This window comes from Elephas maximus, chromosome 6 (assembly GCF_024166365.1).
Source record: "Elephas maximus indicus isolate mEleMax1 chromosome 6, mEleMax1 primary haplotype, whole genome shotgun sequence".
Classification (NCBI taxonomy): Eukaryota; Metazoa; Chordata; class Mammalia; order Proboscidea; family Elephantidae; genus Elephas; species Elephas maximus.
Window position 1 is genome coordinate 77376133 of NC_064824.1, and position 19148 is coordinate 77395280.

The window sequence follows — 19148 nt, forward strand, 5'->3', positions numbered from 1 at the left end:
TTGTAAGGTGATAGCAATATCTGCTAAGGGGCTTCCTAAATCTAATAGCTGTCATAAAATTTGAAGTTTATTTTAAAAAGAAAGTTAACATACATGGTGGGACAACCCAAATGCAGTAAACGCGTCCTTTGGTTTTTAGAAAGACATAAAATATATATCACCAGGGAGGAAATTATTTCACGATAATGAGATGATGAAAATGTTTCGGTGAATCATCCCTTCTTGAACACCATCTTTCCCATTAATATTAGCTCAAAATTTCCACAAGACTCTATATGATGTAATTCTCCTCTTGGCGCCTCTCCCTTTTTTCTTAGATTACAAGCAATAATGGCCATCCATGAGTAAATGCAAATTGCTCTTTTTCCCCTTAAATCAGCCTCCAATCTAGCCAGTAACTTATTCTTCCATGCATATATTCATTTGTTCATTAATCAGGTATTATTAAATACTTATTAAGTCACTCGACAGCAATGAGTTTGGCTATGGTTTTTTTTGTTAGGTAACGGGAATTTCGTTTCGATGCCAGGCATACAGCAATAAACAAACCATGGTTCATCCACTGCTAGAACCTGCCTTTTGGTGAGGGCAACATCACCAACTAGGAAACAAGCAGTACATACATAATAACAGGACAAATGTTATGAAGAAAAATAAGCCAGGATAAGGGGAGAGTGAACAGGAGAAGAGGGATACTAATTTAGGAAAGTTCTCTCTAATATGTGAGATTTGAGCAGAGTCCTGGATTAAGGGCAAAGAGCAAGACAGATATCTTGGGGAGAAATATTCCATGTCGCTGGGGCATGTTGATTATATTTGAAAAGCATCCAGGTGGCTGGTATGGCTTGAGCTAAGTGAGGATTGAGAGAAGGGGACAGGAAAGGACTTGAGATCACAGAGGTAGGCGGTGGCTAGTTCATGTAAGCCTTCGAGAAGGTGACTGACTATATCCTGGTTTGCTCAGGGACAGTCCTGGTTTACAGATGTTGTCCTGGCATAATTTCTCTTATAGTCCCTTTTACTCTCAAGAGTCTCATTTGTGTGATAAATTATATGATTACCCCACTGTTAAGCCAAGGCAAAGATTTTGGGTTTCATTCTGAGTGAGATGAGAAACTATCGTAAGATTTCATCAAATGAATGACATCATTTGATTAAGCACCGTTAAAGAAACTCTGTGGAGAAAAGACTGTAGGAGTCAAAAGTCAAACTAGGAGAGCAGTTAGGATGAATTCGTAGCACCAATCCACAGAAGTCAACATAATGCTGCTTTGGAATGTTTCTTCAGGACATTTAAGTTTTACTTGAGAAGAATCATATGTTCAAAATATCAAGATGCCTTTTAACAGTTTCTTCGCTCTGTGCATTGACTTTCCTAAGTTGCCTTACATTTAAACATGTCTAATGACACATATAGGGTTGCCATGAGTCAGAATCTACTCGACGGCAATGGGTAATTGCACATATGGAGTCCCTGGGGGGTGCAAATGGCTAAGCGCTCAACTACTAGCTGAAAGGTCAGTGGTTCGAACCCATCCAGAGGCACATTGCAAGACAGGCCTGGTGATCTGCTTCTGAAAGGAAGGTCACAGACTTGAAAACCCTATGGAGCCGTTCTACTCTGCATTTGTGGGGTTGCCACGAGTCAGAACTGACTCAATGGCAACCTATGACAACACGTACATTCTTAGCTTCTCCATAAGACCTGGGAGAAAGATTATGAACAAGGAACTTCTATAGCCAGTAAATTTCCCTTCTGTAAGTGATAAGGAAAACAAAAGAAACAAAGCTTGAGCAAGTTCAAAGAATGCTTAACTTGGTCAAAAGATCAAAGGTGGCTGTATTTATTATAATTTTAAGCAGGAGTTTACCAAAAATGATGTGTGAGATGACATCAATACTTATTCAGTTTATTACGGATTTTTTTTTTCTTTTAAAGTCTCTATTTAGAGCAATGTGTGATCTAGAAAACTGTTGTGCATACGTGTAGACTAAAGTTAAAATGAATAGTAACCACGTGGCTATTACTGATTTGGGCAAACTCCTTTCTGAATGGTAAAGATGTATGCAACACTTCAGACCAGAAAAGATTTTTTTTTAATGACTGAAAAGCTTTTATGTGCAAAATTAGTTTTCAAAACATTTAAGTTACATGACTTGCCTGTCTTGAGTTGGGCGCTTAGGTGCCGACGTATCAGGGTTCTCTCTCTGGATATGATTGTGCTCACATAATGAAATGTCCTGAGAATTATCCTCCAGAAGGGAGGTTCAGTATCTGAGAAGATAGGAGCCTTGGCTAACTTGGTTTTGGAAAATTGCATTTCTTTTGTTTTTCCTTTCTGCTGCTAACCTCTAGTTGAGGCAGAGAGTTTCCATCTCATAGCAGCCCCCAGGGAGGCCCCAAGAGCAGAGTAGTTCCAGCTGCTTGGGAAGCCAACCCAGCAGTGACCCCAGAGCCTCAGCTATCACTTCCCCAGCAGCTATCATTTTTGCCAAGTAAGGGAAGATAATCTAATATAAAACCCAAAGACCTAAATGTCAGATGCCCTAAGTGGCATGGTATTATCCATGGACTCTAAGCAGGGGTGTATAAAGAGTTTAAAAAAGATTTTTTTTAAACGAGATTTTATTAAGAAATGGTAAGATATAATTAAAGAAATTAATGTACGTGTGTGTGTATGTGTATACAGTGGAGCAAATTTAAGCAATGCTATAATGGGCTTTTTTAGTTGTACAGGGCTTTTGTTCACGATTTACTGACCATTTACTAACGTAAGTTTAATAGTAAAATCATGCTTTAAAAAATTCTACAGTAGAATTTTTTAAATGTAATTGATTAAAAAAAATCTACTGTATGATTTTTGAGATCAGCATCCCCACTCTAAGTAGGAAAGCTTCACACAGTGTTCACACAGAAGTCCCTTGCTATGGGAATCTTCGTTTTTGTTAATATATCACTCAACTGGGTCATACGAGCCACATGAAAGTCAATGATCGCTGAGAATGTCCGGAAGGATAAAGAAGTTACTAACACCTGCAGGAAAAAAGATACTCATATACTCTGGCTTTTAGGAAAAACAGGAAACAAGATGAGAGAAACTCATAGAAACCTGGAAATCAAATATGGAAACAAAAGTAGCAGTTCATTTGCACCCCACCCCACACAACTCACACCACCCTAAGCAAACAGTTTCCTATCACAAATTCCACCTGCATAAAGAAAGGACTTCAAAAGCAAAGTCAATCTACTTAATCTAGGGTTTAGATTCTGCTTCTGGCATCGCCCAGCTTTGAGCTGCACCAGCAGGGAGAGCCGATGGCCTCACCACAAATGTTTGCTGTTCAGGAGGCCTGGTTCCTTTAGCATCACCATCGTGGCTACATCCCTTCAGATTTGTAAACATGTAACCACTTAATCTAGTTGGGCCTCTCAACAACCTTGTGTTCTGGGCAAGGCAGGGACGTTACCTCTATAATAAGAGCTGGAAAGCTGAAGCCAGAGAAATTAAGTGGCTTATCCAAGTTCATGAAGTGAGTGAGTCAAGAGCCACTGTGAGAACCCAGTCACTTCCCCTTTAGTCTCCCACTCCAATCTCAAAGGGAGTAAATTCTTCTATTCTGACATTGCTGTTGTTAGTTGCCGTTGTCATTTCTGGCTCATGGCAACACCATGTGTGCAGAGTAAAACTGCTCCCTAGGTTTTTCAAGGCTGTTACCTTTCTGAAGCATATCACCAGGCCTGTCTTCTGAGGCACCTCTGGGTGGGTTCGGTTGTTTGAATCACTAATCTTTGGGCTAATAGTTGAGTACTTAATCGTTTGTGCCACCCAGAGACTGCGGTTGGAACAAAAAATTGTACAGATGCCCATACCTATCTGTGACTCAGTTAACTGACACTGTTGAGCGCTTCTTGGGGTAGAGCTGTCTGAGTCAGAACACTACACCAAGCACCGCTAGAAGACAAGAGAAGTTCAAAACTTCATCTCTGTTCTCAGGGGTACCCCCACTGGAGAAGATAAAAGACACACATGGAGCACTTGACAGGAAGGCAATATAACATATAGAAAATACACCAAGTTTAAACACCTTGGAAATGAGAAGAACCCTCTCAAAGAATTTTCTAAATCAGTGTGAGCAATCATAACACACAATAGTTTTCTACATAGATGTAATTTAATAATTATAATAAAACGGCTTTGGTTTTATGTCGTAGTTCTTCCTGCTTTTAGAATCACCTTTGCCTCCCTTGGGTAGTAGGTACATAGACAGGATGGAGGGTGATTTGGCTGTATCATGGGTCACCCATAGATCACAGGTACAGTTGGCTGAGCAGGCTAAACAGGGCAGATTAAATAGGTTGTAGAACATTGAAGCAAACAGTACAGTTAAGCAGGAAATTTGAGTTTTACTGAAACGTAAATTTGAGTTTTACTGTAACGTGAATTTCAGTTTCACTGTAACGTGCTACGCCCCTCCCCACTGGCATCCACAGAGTGGTTAGGCTGCCTACATCTGCGTCACATAATTATTTGAACATATTCCTTCATGGTCCTCAAGAGACAAGGGTAAGTAACGTGGGTGAGGCGAAAGCAAATCTCAATTCAATTCAAACCCAAGAACGAATTCAAAATGATTTCTTAAAGAACAAAACCTTATAAAGACAATTGAAAATATCAGTGGTGCCTCCGGGGGAGGGATGAATAGATGGAGCATAGGGGTTTTTAGGGCAATGAAACCATTCTGCATGATGCTGTAATGGTGGACACATGACATTATGCCTTTGTCAAAACCCACAGGACTGTTCAACACAAAGAGTAAACCCTAAAGTAAACGACGGACTTTAGTTAATAATGATGCATCAGTATTAGTTCATCAGTTGTAACAACTGTACCACAGGAATGGAAGATGGTGATAGTAGAAACAACGTGGTGGGGGGAGGGTAAATGAGAACTCTGTACTTTCTGCACATTTTTTCTGTAAACCTAAAATTACTCTAAAAAATAAAGCCTATTAATTAAAAAGGAGCCCTGGTGGCACAGTGGTTGAGCATTTGGCTGCTAACCAAAAGGTTGGCAGTTCAAATTCACTCTGCTCCTTGGAAACCCTATGGAGCAGTTCTACTCTGTCCTATAGGGTTGCTATGAGTCGGAATCAACTTGACAGCAATGAGTTTTGGTGGCTAAAGAAATATAAAATAAACTGTGTTTTGCCTGTAAGATTTGCAGGTTTAAAAAAAATATTTGCTGGGAAGAGTGACACCGGATGGGTACTCTACCTGATGAAAAAAAAAACCTGATGATGTGGGTATAAATCAGGCTAACCTTTTTGGAAAATAATTTGGAAGTATATACTAAGAGTCTTTAAACATGGATACGTTTCAACCCAACATTTCCACTTCAGAAATCAATTCTAAAGATGGATCAAAGAGTAAGTGTGATAATGTTAATTGTAGTATTACTTATAATAGCATTAAGAAGAAAAAGAAACTAAATGTATCTTAATAGTGAAATAGTTAAATTATGACATCTACTTACCAATGTAAGACACCAGTGTAAGACACAGTCTTGCCTAACAACAACGACTTACCAATGAATGTTACAGAGCCATTGACTTGCAATGGAAAAATTTTATATACATGGAAAAAAAATTTTATGACTGCAAAAACAAAAAATAAAGTTAATACTGGTATAATCTTTATAGGTAAAATACAAAGGAATGCATTAAATATTAACTGTATGTTCTCTGAATTGATTAATTGCTGGCAGATTTATTTTTAAAGTTTTTCTGTATCTCCTAGGGTATATTAAAAAAAAAAGCTACATGTTATTCTTAAATTTAAACATATTTTAAAGACTATTCTTAAAATTCAAAAGCATTATTTTCCCCTGGTTAACCGCAATGATCGCTCAGTCATGATGTAGGAAAACCCGTTCAGGCTTCATTCTGTTTTGAATTTGCTATACTCATCATATGTGGGATGCACTTATCTTCCAGAAACTCATAATTTCATGAATATATTTGATTTCTGAGGTCATTAGAAGTATACAATATACTTCATCAAATGCCACCTCTGCATTCTTCTATTCAAATAAGAGAAATTAGATAATTTGAAAGAGAGAAGGATCAGACAATGACTTTGAAAGGTCCATATACTGCAGATTTTATGAAAGATGGTCTAGAACTTTGCCATCCAAAGTGCAGTCTATAGACTGGCAACATCAGTGTCACTTGGAGCCTTGTTGGAAATGCAGACCTCAGACCCTAGCCCTGAATCAGAATCTGCATTTTAATAAGATCTCCAGATGATTTGTAGGCACATCCAGGTCTGATAAACACTGGTCTAGAACACATGTTCTGGTTCTAACTACATTTCTACAGTGTAATATGTTCCTCCTCTAAAACCTAGTCTATATTCATTTCCTAAGCAACAGATTTCTTTATGGTATATGAGCTCTAAGCATTTTCTTAAAATAAAAGCAGTTTCCAACCTGTAAATGGGATATTTTCCAGAAGTCCATCGGCAGATCAGCAGTTATTCACAACTTGCAACATACAGTAGTAATATTAATGTTAGATTTCTAGGCCATCCTGTAATAGTTTATTTAATCCATAATCTGTAAACCACAACGTACCTGAAGAAGAGGAAAACTGCATTTTAATCATTGTTTTTGATGGGGAAAAAAATGTGTACGGGCTTCCAACAGAAGATGCACGGGCTTCCAACAGAAGATACTAGGAAAGGCTGGGTCTGTCATTGGTGCAGGACTTTCCCATGGATGCAACTGTTTGTGTGTGTGTGTAGGCCATTGGTAGAGGCAACAGTCCTATTCTGAGAATGTTCTAGATACAAGATTAAAATGGATCAGAAAGACAGGAATCTCAAGTGCTGCTATTGATTCACATTTTCTTCCAAACTTTATTTTGACCAAGAATACACATTGGCAAGATTACTTATCTTCAGGGGTTTTAAAGAACCCACTATCTTGAAATTGAAGAACTTAATCTTTCCCATACAGGGATGAGTTCATTAGCATCAACCTATAGTGACTGTGGAAACCCTGGTGGCATAGTGGTTAAATGCTATGGCTAATAACCAAAAGATTGGCAGTTCGAATCTATCAGGTGCTTCTTGGAAACTCTATGGAGCAATTCTACTCTGTCCTATAGTGTCACTATGAGTTGGAATCAACTCAACAGCAATGGGTTTGGTTTTGGTTATACGAACTGTGTTATCATTGGAATCTTCATAAAGTTTATTTGGTTTGTCCCATCTTACAATGGAGTTTTACATAAAATTGTTTGAAAGAGACTGAAGAGAGGGATGTGAGCAGATTCAATGCACATTGTTTCCTCAAGGTATTTAAACTTATGGTGCTATATTTTACACGTCTCAAAACTACGATTTTGTTAAGATTTACTTTCTATAACACTATGAAAATTAAAAAAGATATATAGGTTGGAGTTTTAAAATTATACTTCCCCAGGTTTTCATACGCATCCTGCTCCACTTTGCCTTGAGAATTCTTGTCACAACAGAGTCCAAAAATACAGGACTATACTTATACTTGCAAGGCATTACATATTTATTGGCTATTTTCTAAAAAAATAATATTTTATTGAGTTTTTGGCGAAAGTTTACATAGCATATATAGGCTCTTAAAAATACCTTTTAATAGAATAATCAGAAAACATAGCTAACAAATATAAGAAAATTAAAATGATACATTCTACGTTTCAGAGATAACATTAAAATTATATAAAAATCAATTTTTATTTAAGAATGGGTGATATCCCTATAACTTTGGAATCTGCTTTTTATTTCACCCAACAACGTATCATGAATGCCTTTCCCTTTCAATATTATTTTATCCATTTCTATAAATATACTTCTATATCAACATTTTCAATGGTATTATATTTTCTTAATTTATTGGACACACTAAAATTTATTCAAACGTTTGGATTGTTTTCAATTTTGTTCTTACAAAAATATTTAAAACTCAAAATCTTTGCAAGACTTGATTCTTAAACAAAGTAACAGAGATGTAAGGCAATCTTCCAAACATAGCTAAGTTATGGTTTTATGTAGTACAAGGATATTTAATGAGGATTTGTGGTTCGTTAATTGTTGTTGTCGTTAGGTGCCGTCAAGTCTATTCTGACTCATAGTGACCCTATGTACAACAGAATGAGACACTACCTGGTCCTGCGCTATTCTCACAATTGTTATGCTTGAGCTCATTGTTGCAGTCCTTGTGCCAATCTATCTCGTTGAGGGCCTTTCTCTTTTTCACTGGTCCTCTACTTTAATCACTACATCTTAGTTAATCATGGTCAAAAAAATAGCTTTTATGATTATTGTTCACTGCTTTCCTTCTATTTTTTTGTTGGATGCTTTTTGACTTCTTCGTATCACTGTAATTCTCTTCCTTCTAAGCAAAAACTGGAGATTTCTGGTGGTTACTTTGAGTTTCACATAAGAATTTGTGCTTATGAGAATACTTTTGGGTAGATTTTTTTTAGAATGTCGAACATCTTTGAGGATGCATCAAGTGTCTAACGGGAAATCTAGAGATGGGAGCTACTATAACATGTAAAATGGAAATATCTAATAATAATAAATGCACATTCTTTGAAAATTTTTTTGCTTGTATGCAGAACTGTCATTTCAAAGTACTTACCTTTGTTGGACAAAGCACAAGGTTTGTCCATTTCCAAACTCTGGCAATTCTAAATCCCTGGTAGTCATTCTGGAGCTATTACTTATAACATAATATGATGATTTGTTATTTTAAACATAGCTAACTTTGTTATGTTTCTCCCCACCCTGAATAAACATTAGCCTTCTTAAAAGTGGACTTTGGTCAAGAATTTGTTCTCGGTAGGAACAGAGGAAATCTAACCACTACGTATTGTGATGAGAATCTAACAGTTCCTGACAATGCAGGGACTAAAGAAAGCACAGAATTTCTACGCCAAGCCCGGGGGAGGGTGAGGATGGGGGGCTTCTGGAGAGGGAAGGGGATGCTCCTGGGAAAGGAGAGGGTATTTAGCCTCTGTCTGCTAACACTCCAGGTTATTTGAGAGTAAGGATTTTACATTTTTCTTTTGTTCAAAGATTTTAGAAAATATCGATAAAAAATTTAAAGCTTTATGAGAAATGATTTTAATAGATTCAAAGACGAACACTTCATCAGATTGTTACAGAGGTGACTTAACTCTCCCTAGACTTTATGAACAATTTTTAGTAACAGAAACCAATCCCACTGCCCAAAGTGACACTATATCAAAGAAATACATATCAAAATCTGCTGCCATTACAGGTTTTAACATTTTTATTGCATTATTTACAATATGTGGAACATTGTAAGGATTTACAGTAGAAGCTGAATGTCTCAGCCCTTAATACATAATAGGAAACATCAGATGAACCATACATGAATATTTTTGAACAAGGGCACTGGAAACACACATGATTGTAATTTTACAGGGTTATACAGGGACCTGCTTTATGTAACTGAACAGGAAGGAAGGGTAAAACAGTGGATGAGGAAGTCACTTGAAATGTGAAACACCTACAGCTAGGTAGTACTGAATAAGAAGATAGCATTAAAAATAGGATTTTTAAAAGCTAAAACAGCCTGCAAAAACATAGCTATCGCCTATGCCAAACTGTGAGGTAGAATTCTTCCCACCCCATTTCCTGGTTTCTCGACCACCCTTTGGGGCATTCCCTGCCAGGTGGTTCTCTCACATTGCTAGTATCTGGGACTCCCTAGTAGTACATTTTTTATATCTCTCATCACCCCCATCACAAAATATCCTTTTCTGCTCAATTCTCAGTCTTCTTTACCTACTGAAAATGGGTGGCAAAAGTTAGTAAAATAAACAAATCAGTGCTGTTTTTTCTTCTAGTTAATGTATCACCATGGTTGGGTAAATGCTTTACCTCTTCGGGGAGTGAAACTCATGCTAAAATTTCAGGCATAGGAAATGTCTTGGAGAGCATTTTTGGGTAGACAGGTCCTTGCCTTCCTCAAATAACACCAACTGCCATCCTCAACACTGAACAATGCCATTTCTACCCCAAACCCACTTCTAATATCTCAATATGAATCATAAAATAACTCACTCCTTTCTACACATTCAAGATAAGCGAAAACCCAGGGTGCAGTACTACCAAATAAGAAAAGGTCTGGCAGTTTCTTTTAAACTGACCCTAATCCTAGGTATTTACTCAAGAGAAATGAAAACCTACGTTCACATAAAGATTTGTTTAGGAATCATTATAGCAGCTTTATTCATAATCGCCAAACACTGGAAACAGCCCAGATGTCCATCAACAGGAAACAAATAAATTGCATTATAGTCATACAATAAAAAGCTACTCTGCGATATAAAAGAATGAACTACCAATACACTCAACTACTTAGATAAATCTTCAAAATATCATGCTAAGTGAAAAAAGTCTTAAATAGTATGTACTGAGTGATTCCACTTATACGAAGTCCTAGAATAAGCACATCTAAATTATGGTAGAAAACAGAACAGTGGTTGCCTTAAGAGTTGAGATGGGGACAGGGATTGACTGGAAGGGGATAATATGGAAGCTTTCTGGGATCATGATATTGTTTTATATCTTGATAGTAGTGTATGCATTTGTCAAAACTCAAAGGCAAACAGTATACATTTCATTGTAATTTTACATAAAAAAAAAGTAAGCAAATCTTGAACTCTAGTTAGTAATAAGCATGTTGAAGTTATTTAGTAGGAAGGGTACAGATACCTGTAATCTGAAATCCATCAAAAATAAAATGGACTGGTGTACTGATGGAGGGGTAGACGGATATAGGATAAAACAAGCACAGCAGAATGCCAGTGCTAGCTAACATCTAGCTGGTGAATATATCAGTATGCAATATAAAAAACTTAACTTGTCTCTATTTTTTTTTTATATGTTCAAAAAATTTTATTATAATAAAATGTGGGAGAAAATTCAGGATGCAATATTTAGCAAATAATGCTACTGATAATTTCATTATCAATCTCATACCAGTATAATCATCAAAATCTTTTGATCAGTGCTAATTTAGAAACTTAAAGCTATTCCTGAGTGTAAGATGAATCAGTTCTCCAATCTTCTGAGGCTCTAAACTGCCAGAGTGACATTTGATTCTTTCACACCTTTAAGAAATATAATTTCACATATACTGATGGTATATTCTGAGCAAATTTGTTGAACGTGGAGACTAACATAAGAGCTAAGATGAAGAAACATTGTTAAGAGAAAAATGTCAACATTGTTTTTATCCTATCTGATTTCTAATTAAAAAATCTTCTGGTAACTACCAGAAAAGATGAGTACACCCTAAAACATGATGTGTGGCCTGATCATGCATAATGAGTGAACCACTGTATTCTTAGTGGAGGGGCATCTGAATTGTACTGTCTCTCACCAAGGATGACACATTTGGGTGCCCTAAAGAGATGGCATTTGACTTGTAAATACTTCTGAGGTGACTGAAATTTACTGGGAACTGGTTTGAGTTCAATAGCCCTTTGTCAGAAATAGTTTTCCACATGTCAGACTTAAAATCCCTACACTGCCCTCAACATCTAGCAGTTGGTAACTATGTTTAGCTGCATGCTAAGAATTCTGTATCATTATATATAGGAATTATATATATTGCCATGTAAGAGTTCTCTTAACAGAACTAACTTACTCTTTTAAAAATTTACTCATTGCTTCCAAAATATTTAGTCATAATTCTGGCTTTTGATATCTAAATTCTTCATTTAGTACTGGCTCTATTTTTTCTTGAAGTATATAGACTCATGTTTATTCTCAAGTTTTCAGCTTTGCTTTAAATTATTGCAGTAATGTTGAGTCATATTCAGCTTTATATCCAAGAACATTTTTCAATTTTCAACATTCCTGTTTTATGGCATGATGTATTTATGTATCTCTGGGAGCATCCTGAGTTCTATCAGTCTTATGGCATGATGTATTTATGTATCTCTGGGAGCATCCTGAGTTCTATCAGTCTCTATTATAGGATCAATCTGTTTTATCATCACTGCCCAAGTTTACCAAGTCTGTGCTTTTCTAACTATAACGGCACGAATGGTGATCTTAAGCCATGCTTTTTGCCTCATTATTGGGATAATTTAAAAATCTCTGAACAGATTTATGTTCCTGTTGTTCTAGAGGTTGGTGCTGACTCATTAATATCCACCCAGAGAATAAATTTCTTTTACTTAAATTTATTAATGGAGTTGTGTCATACCCTGCCAACCTCAAGAGATACTGTCTTCAATTGTCTTCTACTTTGCTGGTCTATCACCACGCCACAAAACAGTTAATTTGTTAAATTTAGAAGCCTCTTATTTACTGATGAGCTCAATGGCTCGGTATGCGATTCTCAATGTAGATTTTCCTTATTTACTAGGGGACTGGGCTGGGTGGGGGCAAAGGAGTGATGAAGAATGGAGAGGCGGATATGAACAGTGTGGCATTTCCCCTATTGGCCTATGCTTGTCAGCTGAGGCAAGAGCAAGATAAAGAATGATTGATTTTGTTCTAATTGTAGTAATAATACTTTTCCTTTTATATTAACATTGTAGTTTTCAAAGCTTTAACACTTTTATATAATTTTGTTTTGCTCTTGAAACTACTTGGTATGATTTCTCTATTTTACAGACTCAGGGTTTAGTGATTTTTACCAAAGTCATAGTGAATGGCAAAGCCAGACTCTGAAATCATGTATTCAAATTCCAAACTCTATTATATTCCTTAGTTTTTATTTTAGCTTTTATGATCATTCCTCCACCATTCTGTCAGTATTTATGCTTCTAAACCTATTCTGCAGTCCACATTCAAGTCAAATAACGTCAGATGTTACATCTGTACTTCATTTTGCCTCAGCAAGATATTGCCGTACATACCAGAAGAGTATTCTCTACTTCGAGTATGCTTTTTTATTTTTAGGACTGAAAGTTAACACTGATAAGTTTGCTAATTAGGGTAACTGTTCAGCTACATTCCAGTCCATCTTTTTGATCCTAGAAAATTTTTCCTTTTGGTGCTTAAGCAAGGATACCATGATTATAAAAGTCCTGTCAGTGATGATGATATATTTACTGTGTTTCTGCCTGTACCAAGTTTCTATATACTCAAGATGGAGAGGCTTCAGCAGCCATAGTATGTTTAACCTTTGCTAGACAGAGTATTTACTATGGCCCTGTGCAGTCTGGGTAGGCTGTGAAGATGGCTGAGTGTACAATAATATCCAATTCCTACTGGAAAGGAAATTACACAATATAGTAGAGAACTCCGAATTCTCTCCCAGTGAGACAGGCTATGCTAATCTCAAAATCACATCATTGGTTATAATGGGTTTAGACTGAAGAGTATGGTTTGTTCACTACTATCAGGAAAGTAAATTAATTGTCATATTTATATTAAGGAGTATGCCACTATAAATAATAATATAAAAAAACTAGATAGCACACCATATGTCAACTGACAGAGTAATGAAACAAACACACACATTAAGACTAGGGAACCCTGGAGAGTATATTAGAATAGGGCATTAGTGTGGTATCAAGCACTAGCCAATTTAAATGCCTACAAGGTGAGAGAAGTATCTAATATATATAGCAATGAAGTCTGGACCTGCCATCGACATACCAGCTGGCAGGCTGAGCAGTTTCATCATCACCACCAATGAGTCACACTAGCAGAATAAGGTCATCAACAATGAGGACTGGGAATAAAACCAATTTTATCTGAAATGAAGTTATCCTCTTTGCATTACAACTCTGCTGGCTTATATAAGTGTGAAGAACAGATGCCAAAACTGTTGTTACGTACTGAGTTTACGCAGGAGTAAATACGCAGTAGGAAGGCAAGAGAAAAAACAAATTTGCAAAACCAAAAAGACAAAACAAAACTTGACCAACCAACACTTCAGTAATTCCCTGAGATGGGCTAATGTGATGTGCAAAGTTGTGGTATGGACTAAGTGGCAATGAGTGGTTCTTTCTCCAGTACGTTTTCAGATCAATATTAATTTATGAAATAGAAACAGTCTCAACAGATTGCACTCACCAAAGAACAACCTTAAATATGTACACTAAGTGCACCATGACCCTATGAAAAAACCACATTACGGCATTGCTGGGTTTTTATTCACACTTGTATGTATACGGATACACATAAAGCGAGCAGCAGCAAATTTACAAAGAGCAAGAACACTTATTATTTTACAAGCATGTTCAGCTTCATCTGAAAAACTCAAATTCACAAATAACATTTCCAGATATTGCTTTATATTACTCTTTTTACAGGCAGGGCAGCCTAAGGTATATAAAATTAACTCATTTGACAATGATAAATCAGGTGGTGGAATTAAGAGTCTCATGACTAACGAATCAGCTCGATTCTAGCAATCTTAATGAAAACATTCTACCTGCAATTCAGTATAAGAAACAGATATTGAGTATAATAGCTAAATATCTAGTGTAGCTGATATCTAAATATCTAATATACCAAATGAATTCCTTATGAGTAGATTCACTCATAAGTCAGTCCTAAATTTAGAAAATAAATGTAAGGTTTAAAACATATTTCAGACGCCAGTAAGACAGGAATTATTACTCATGCCTAAAATAGACCATTCAGACAGGAGAACTAAGCACCTACTATGCATAAACAACAGATAAGGGACAGGAAAACTAGGGCAAGATCCTTGCCCTCAAAAGAGCTCATAATATAACACGTACAAACAACTGTGGAATGTGGTTAGCACCATCATGAAGGCTGAAATGAAGAATCATAGGAGTTCATACTCATAGAAGTTAAGCCCTAAAAGACTGAGAGAAGTATAGAAAGAACTTCTTGGGTGTTCTCAGAAACAGTGGCAGCATAAGACAAGAGGGAGCAGTTGAACTTTGCCCCCAGATTTTCTGGCATGTTTGACTAGAAAAAAGGCTGCACCATTAACCAAAACTGCCCTAGGAGGAGAAAGATGATAAATCCTTCATCTAGGCTGAAATGTCAAATAGGCAGTTGAAATTATAGGTCTAGAGGACAGAATCTGTGAGAACATATAAATAGTAGGCACATTTTAATAAGAGTTATGAGACTATAATCATAGTTATGGCAAAGGATAACATCTTCAAGGGAAGAGACACTGTCTAGGAAAGGTTGCTCAGTGGTGCGAAAGCTGCAGAGATAGAGAAGGTATGAGATGAAGACTGAGAAAAAAATCATTCTATTGGATGACGGGAGCCCACTGTTGACTTTCAAAAGTTTCACTAGAGTGCTGTGTAAAACCCCACTGTTAGGCACTGACCAGTGAGTGATGAGAATGTAGGGACAATGCATGTGGATTTCGCCAAGAAGCCAGTCTGGCAGTGAGGAAGGCCAGAGAAACCAGAAGGTTCAGAGGAAGTTTTCTGTACTACTGGAGGATATATGAGCATATTTATAAGTCAACAAAAAGGAATCAATCAGCATACAATTCTTTGTATAATTTTATATTGATAACAGCAACTTAAAAAATTCTTTTAAATCTTTCTCAAAAACATTTTCTGAAATAAAATTTTAAAATTAAATTACAGGTACATATTTTACTATTTCAACATAATATAAACTTAAAAGCACTAGTATTTTACGATAAATTTTATTTCTAAAGGACAGTACAGTTTTTGTTATTAGGCTACTTCAGATTTTCTTTTGCCTCTAGTCTATCATGAGAAATTAAATTGTATTAACAATTGCAATTTTAGTTCCAGAAAAACCGTTCTGATACAAAGGATTACACTGAAGTAATTATGTATGCCTTCTTCCCCAGCCCTCCTTCCCCTAAGACAAAGTACCTTCAGGGGAGTTAATAATTTGGATAATATTTTTTAAGTTGAAAAAGAAAAAAAATTAGAAATAGTATTCCATTATTAATAAGTTCTTAAAGACCGAAACTGTTCTTCACAATTATTTTTCATGATAAAACATGCTTACTTATTATATACACAAGCTTACATTTGAATTTTCTGGCCAAAACACATGCAACTAACATGAAAAAACAATTTAAACCAACCTAACAATCCTAAGAATGCCCTTTCAAATAAGGCGCTCATATTTGGAAATTGGATATAACCACCAAATTAAATAAGATATTTAAAAGAAATCTTTTATTAAGCACAAACAGCTTTTTCATACGTTATCAATACAAATAGGAAAATGTCTTTAATGAATATATCAAAGATCTGAAGGGTTTTCTCCATATTAACACAATAAAAATAATCAATTTTGAAGAAAAATTACAAAGTAAAATTTTGAGGACACCACTGTCTACTGATAACCGTTTAACTACAGTCTAAATTTACTACATCACCTGGGGAGGAAGGGCAACCTTTTTTTCTATAAAGAACTTCTAAACTTTTATTAGCACCATTCAAAGCTTATTATCAGTTGTTCATCTATAAACTGTCACGTCAGGTAAAGCTTTAAAGCAAGTTTTCAGTGCAATGTTTACAACTCCTCCTTTTAAGATACTTGGAGTCTATGATCTCAAAGCATGTTAAATAATTATGCCTTGGTAGTTGCAAGGTGTTAACATGTAAAGAGAAATGTGTAACAGGAAGAAATGGGGCTTATCTTGGCTGTGAAATGCATTTTAATGTATTATGTCTAATGTTGTAGTCTGCCAGCCACATGCGGGATTACGAACTGCAGATGTCTGAGGAGCTGGTAGCTATTAGCTCTCTGTGGTCACCATTTCAGGATGTCTCAGCTGCTGCCTTTTGAGACTAACTAGTTTCATCCTGTCTCTGATGTGTTCTGCAGTAGAAGCCATGTCACTTGGACTTCCAAAATACTGTTCAGTTCTAAAAGTAAAACAAACAGAAAAATCCCAATCAGATAAGACACAGATCCAGTGACTGTAGCAAATGCAAAAGGAAACAAAAGTTTAAAAAAGTATCTATGTTTGATAGAGCCTGTGTGTAGAAATTAGTTCATTCGCAGATCATACCTCTGAGTAGTAATTCAGCAGGAAAACATTTTTTTAAAAGGCGTAAAATACGTTAAGACACGTTGAGAAAAATGTATTAGTGGTGTCGTACGATGTGTGCTTATGATAACTCTCAATAAACCAAACAATGCAACACTGAGGAAATTCTTTTTAGTTTTGGGTCCATAGCAGCATTCACAAACATAAAATTTGCTCATGTGCTTTAAATACACCATGCACACCACTCTCTCATAGGGTTGGCAAGTAAAACACCCTTTCAATGTTAAGACATCATTTGGGGCAGTAATAGATAAAATCATTTAATGTTATCTTACTGGCAAAGATACTGTGTTCACAGTCATAGATCTTGTAGAGCTGGAAGATTTCTTGGAAATTATATGGCTGGCTGCCTCATTTTTTAGATCAGCAAATTAAAGATTAGAAAGCTAAATGACTTAACTAAGTTCACGAAGTAGAAAAAACAGGATTTAAACCTTTATCTTCAAGCAGTGAATCCACAGAGGCCACCCAATTTATTTTATTTTATCAGGAGAATGTACAAAAAATAAGCATGAATAACCTTACAAAATATAATACTGTCGAACAAGCTTTACGTAACATAAAAGACTACCATTATATTAACAATTATGAAAAACATATCAGACACCTTTGAGAAACATTTAATTTAGCAAAATAACTAAAATAGATATACCTAAATTCTGGTATGAATATAAGATGAAATAAAATAACACTTCCAAATATTAAAGGTAGGTTTTTATGAAATTTGAAAATACAACACTAATTTATTCTTTTTATCTTGAAAGTATGAGGAAATGACACATGGACAATTTGTGGACCACAAGAGGAAAATACCAAGCAGAACTACCAGGATAGATGCTCAGAGCTGCCCTGAGTAGAATGAGCTGACTATGTGACAAATGGCTGTGAACCGTAGAAATGGGGTGGTCTTGAAATGGAACAACCATAAACATCCCTACAAGATTGTTACTAATTGAATTTATGAATTTTGAGATTTTATTTCCTTTTACTGAGATGTATAACATGACTTCAGGCTACTTTTGATTGCTCAAGTTTAGGCATGATTAAAGATCATCTAAATTTTTTTTAAGGATGGACTAGGAATGATGTTCTTCCCAGGAAATAAAATTATCATTTCTCATTACCAATTCCAAACAATTATTTGGAGCTCATTACACAACAGAAATGGTTACTATGTATCACATGTGCTTTAAGTACTTTACATACATTTAGGTCCTTTCCCCCTCTCTCGGTCCCTGTAACCTGATGAGGAAGGAAAATTTATCCCTACTTTTAGATGAGGAAATTGGGATACAGAAAGGTTAAGGGGGTGGAGCTGAGATTTAAACTCAAGAAGTCTGACTGCAGAATCCACACTCTTATCCATTACTCTGTAACACAGTGTGAGACAGTTGTATTTTTATTCATTGGTTTGCATTCTCTATCACTTGAATTACCTACCCTCTGGATTACCTCTAAAATATTTCCACTGAGATGGTCTAGATCCTCAGGGATGAAGCTCCTTTTGATTCTTTTTACTGGTCCAATTATTTTGCATCAGTTTGTTTCATATATTTTTACAATCGAATATTTGAAATGGGAAGAAACATGGGATCAGGACCCCATCGTTTTACAAATTAGGATGCCATAGGGAACAGTGAAAGAGAATGGGTTTGGAGCCAGAAAGACCTGAGACAGTATCTTAGCTCCAACACTTACAAGCTGTGAAAGCCTAAGTACCTCACTCAGCCTTCCTGGGCTTTAATTTCTTCATTTGTAAATCAGGAATAATAATAATGCTTCAGAAGAAGGTGAAGTATTTAACCCACCATTTGGCATATATTATGAGTTCACTAAACATTAGTCCCTTTTCTTCCTCTTCCCTTTCCTGAAGCCTAAAGAGGTACTAACCTACCCAAAGTCACACTACTCACTATGATAGTCATAGGCAACATTAGAACACCCAGTGTCTCAGTCTAGTAAATGATCTTTCTTCTACAACAAACTGTTAAGATGCAAGTATCTGATGTCAGCAAGTACCAACTGTTACTGTTGCTAAAAGCCAGGTTTGAATTTCTTTTCATTTTAAACCAA

At 36.1% G+C, this 19148-nt stretch overlaps 2 protein-coding genes across 4 annotated transcripts in view; both read right to left on the reverse strand.

The window, feature by feature from the left end:
• Positions 1–3941, reverse strand: part of CCDC141 (coiled-coil domain containing 141) — a 233348-nt gene extending 229407 nt beyond the window's left edge. The window contains exon 1 of the mRNA XM_049887558.1: positions 3872–3941. The gene's annotated coding sequence lies outside the window, so the exon portion shown is untranslated. The remainder of the gene's footprint in view (positions 1–3871) is intronic.
• Positions 3942–9285: 5344 nt separating this feature from the next.
• Positions 9286–19148, reverse strand: part of SESTD1 (SEC14 and spectrin domain containing 1) — a 128114-nt gene continuing 118251 nt past the window's right edge. For 2 of the 3 annotated variants that reach the window (XM_049887561.1, XM_049887562.1), the window contains exon 18: positions 9287–16890. In XM_049887561.1, coding sequence (XP_049743518.1) covers positions 16761–16890 — 130 coding nt within the window. In that variant the 3' untranslated portion in view covers positions 9287–16760. Of the gene's footprint in view, positions 16891–19148 lie in introns of all 3 variants that reach the window. The other variant, XM_049887560.1, reaches the window with a different exon arrangement.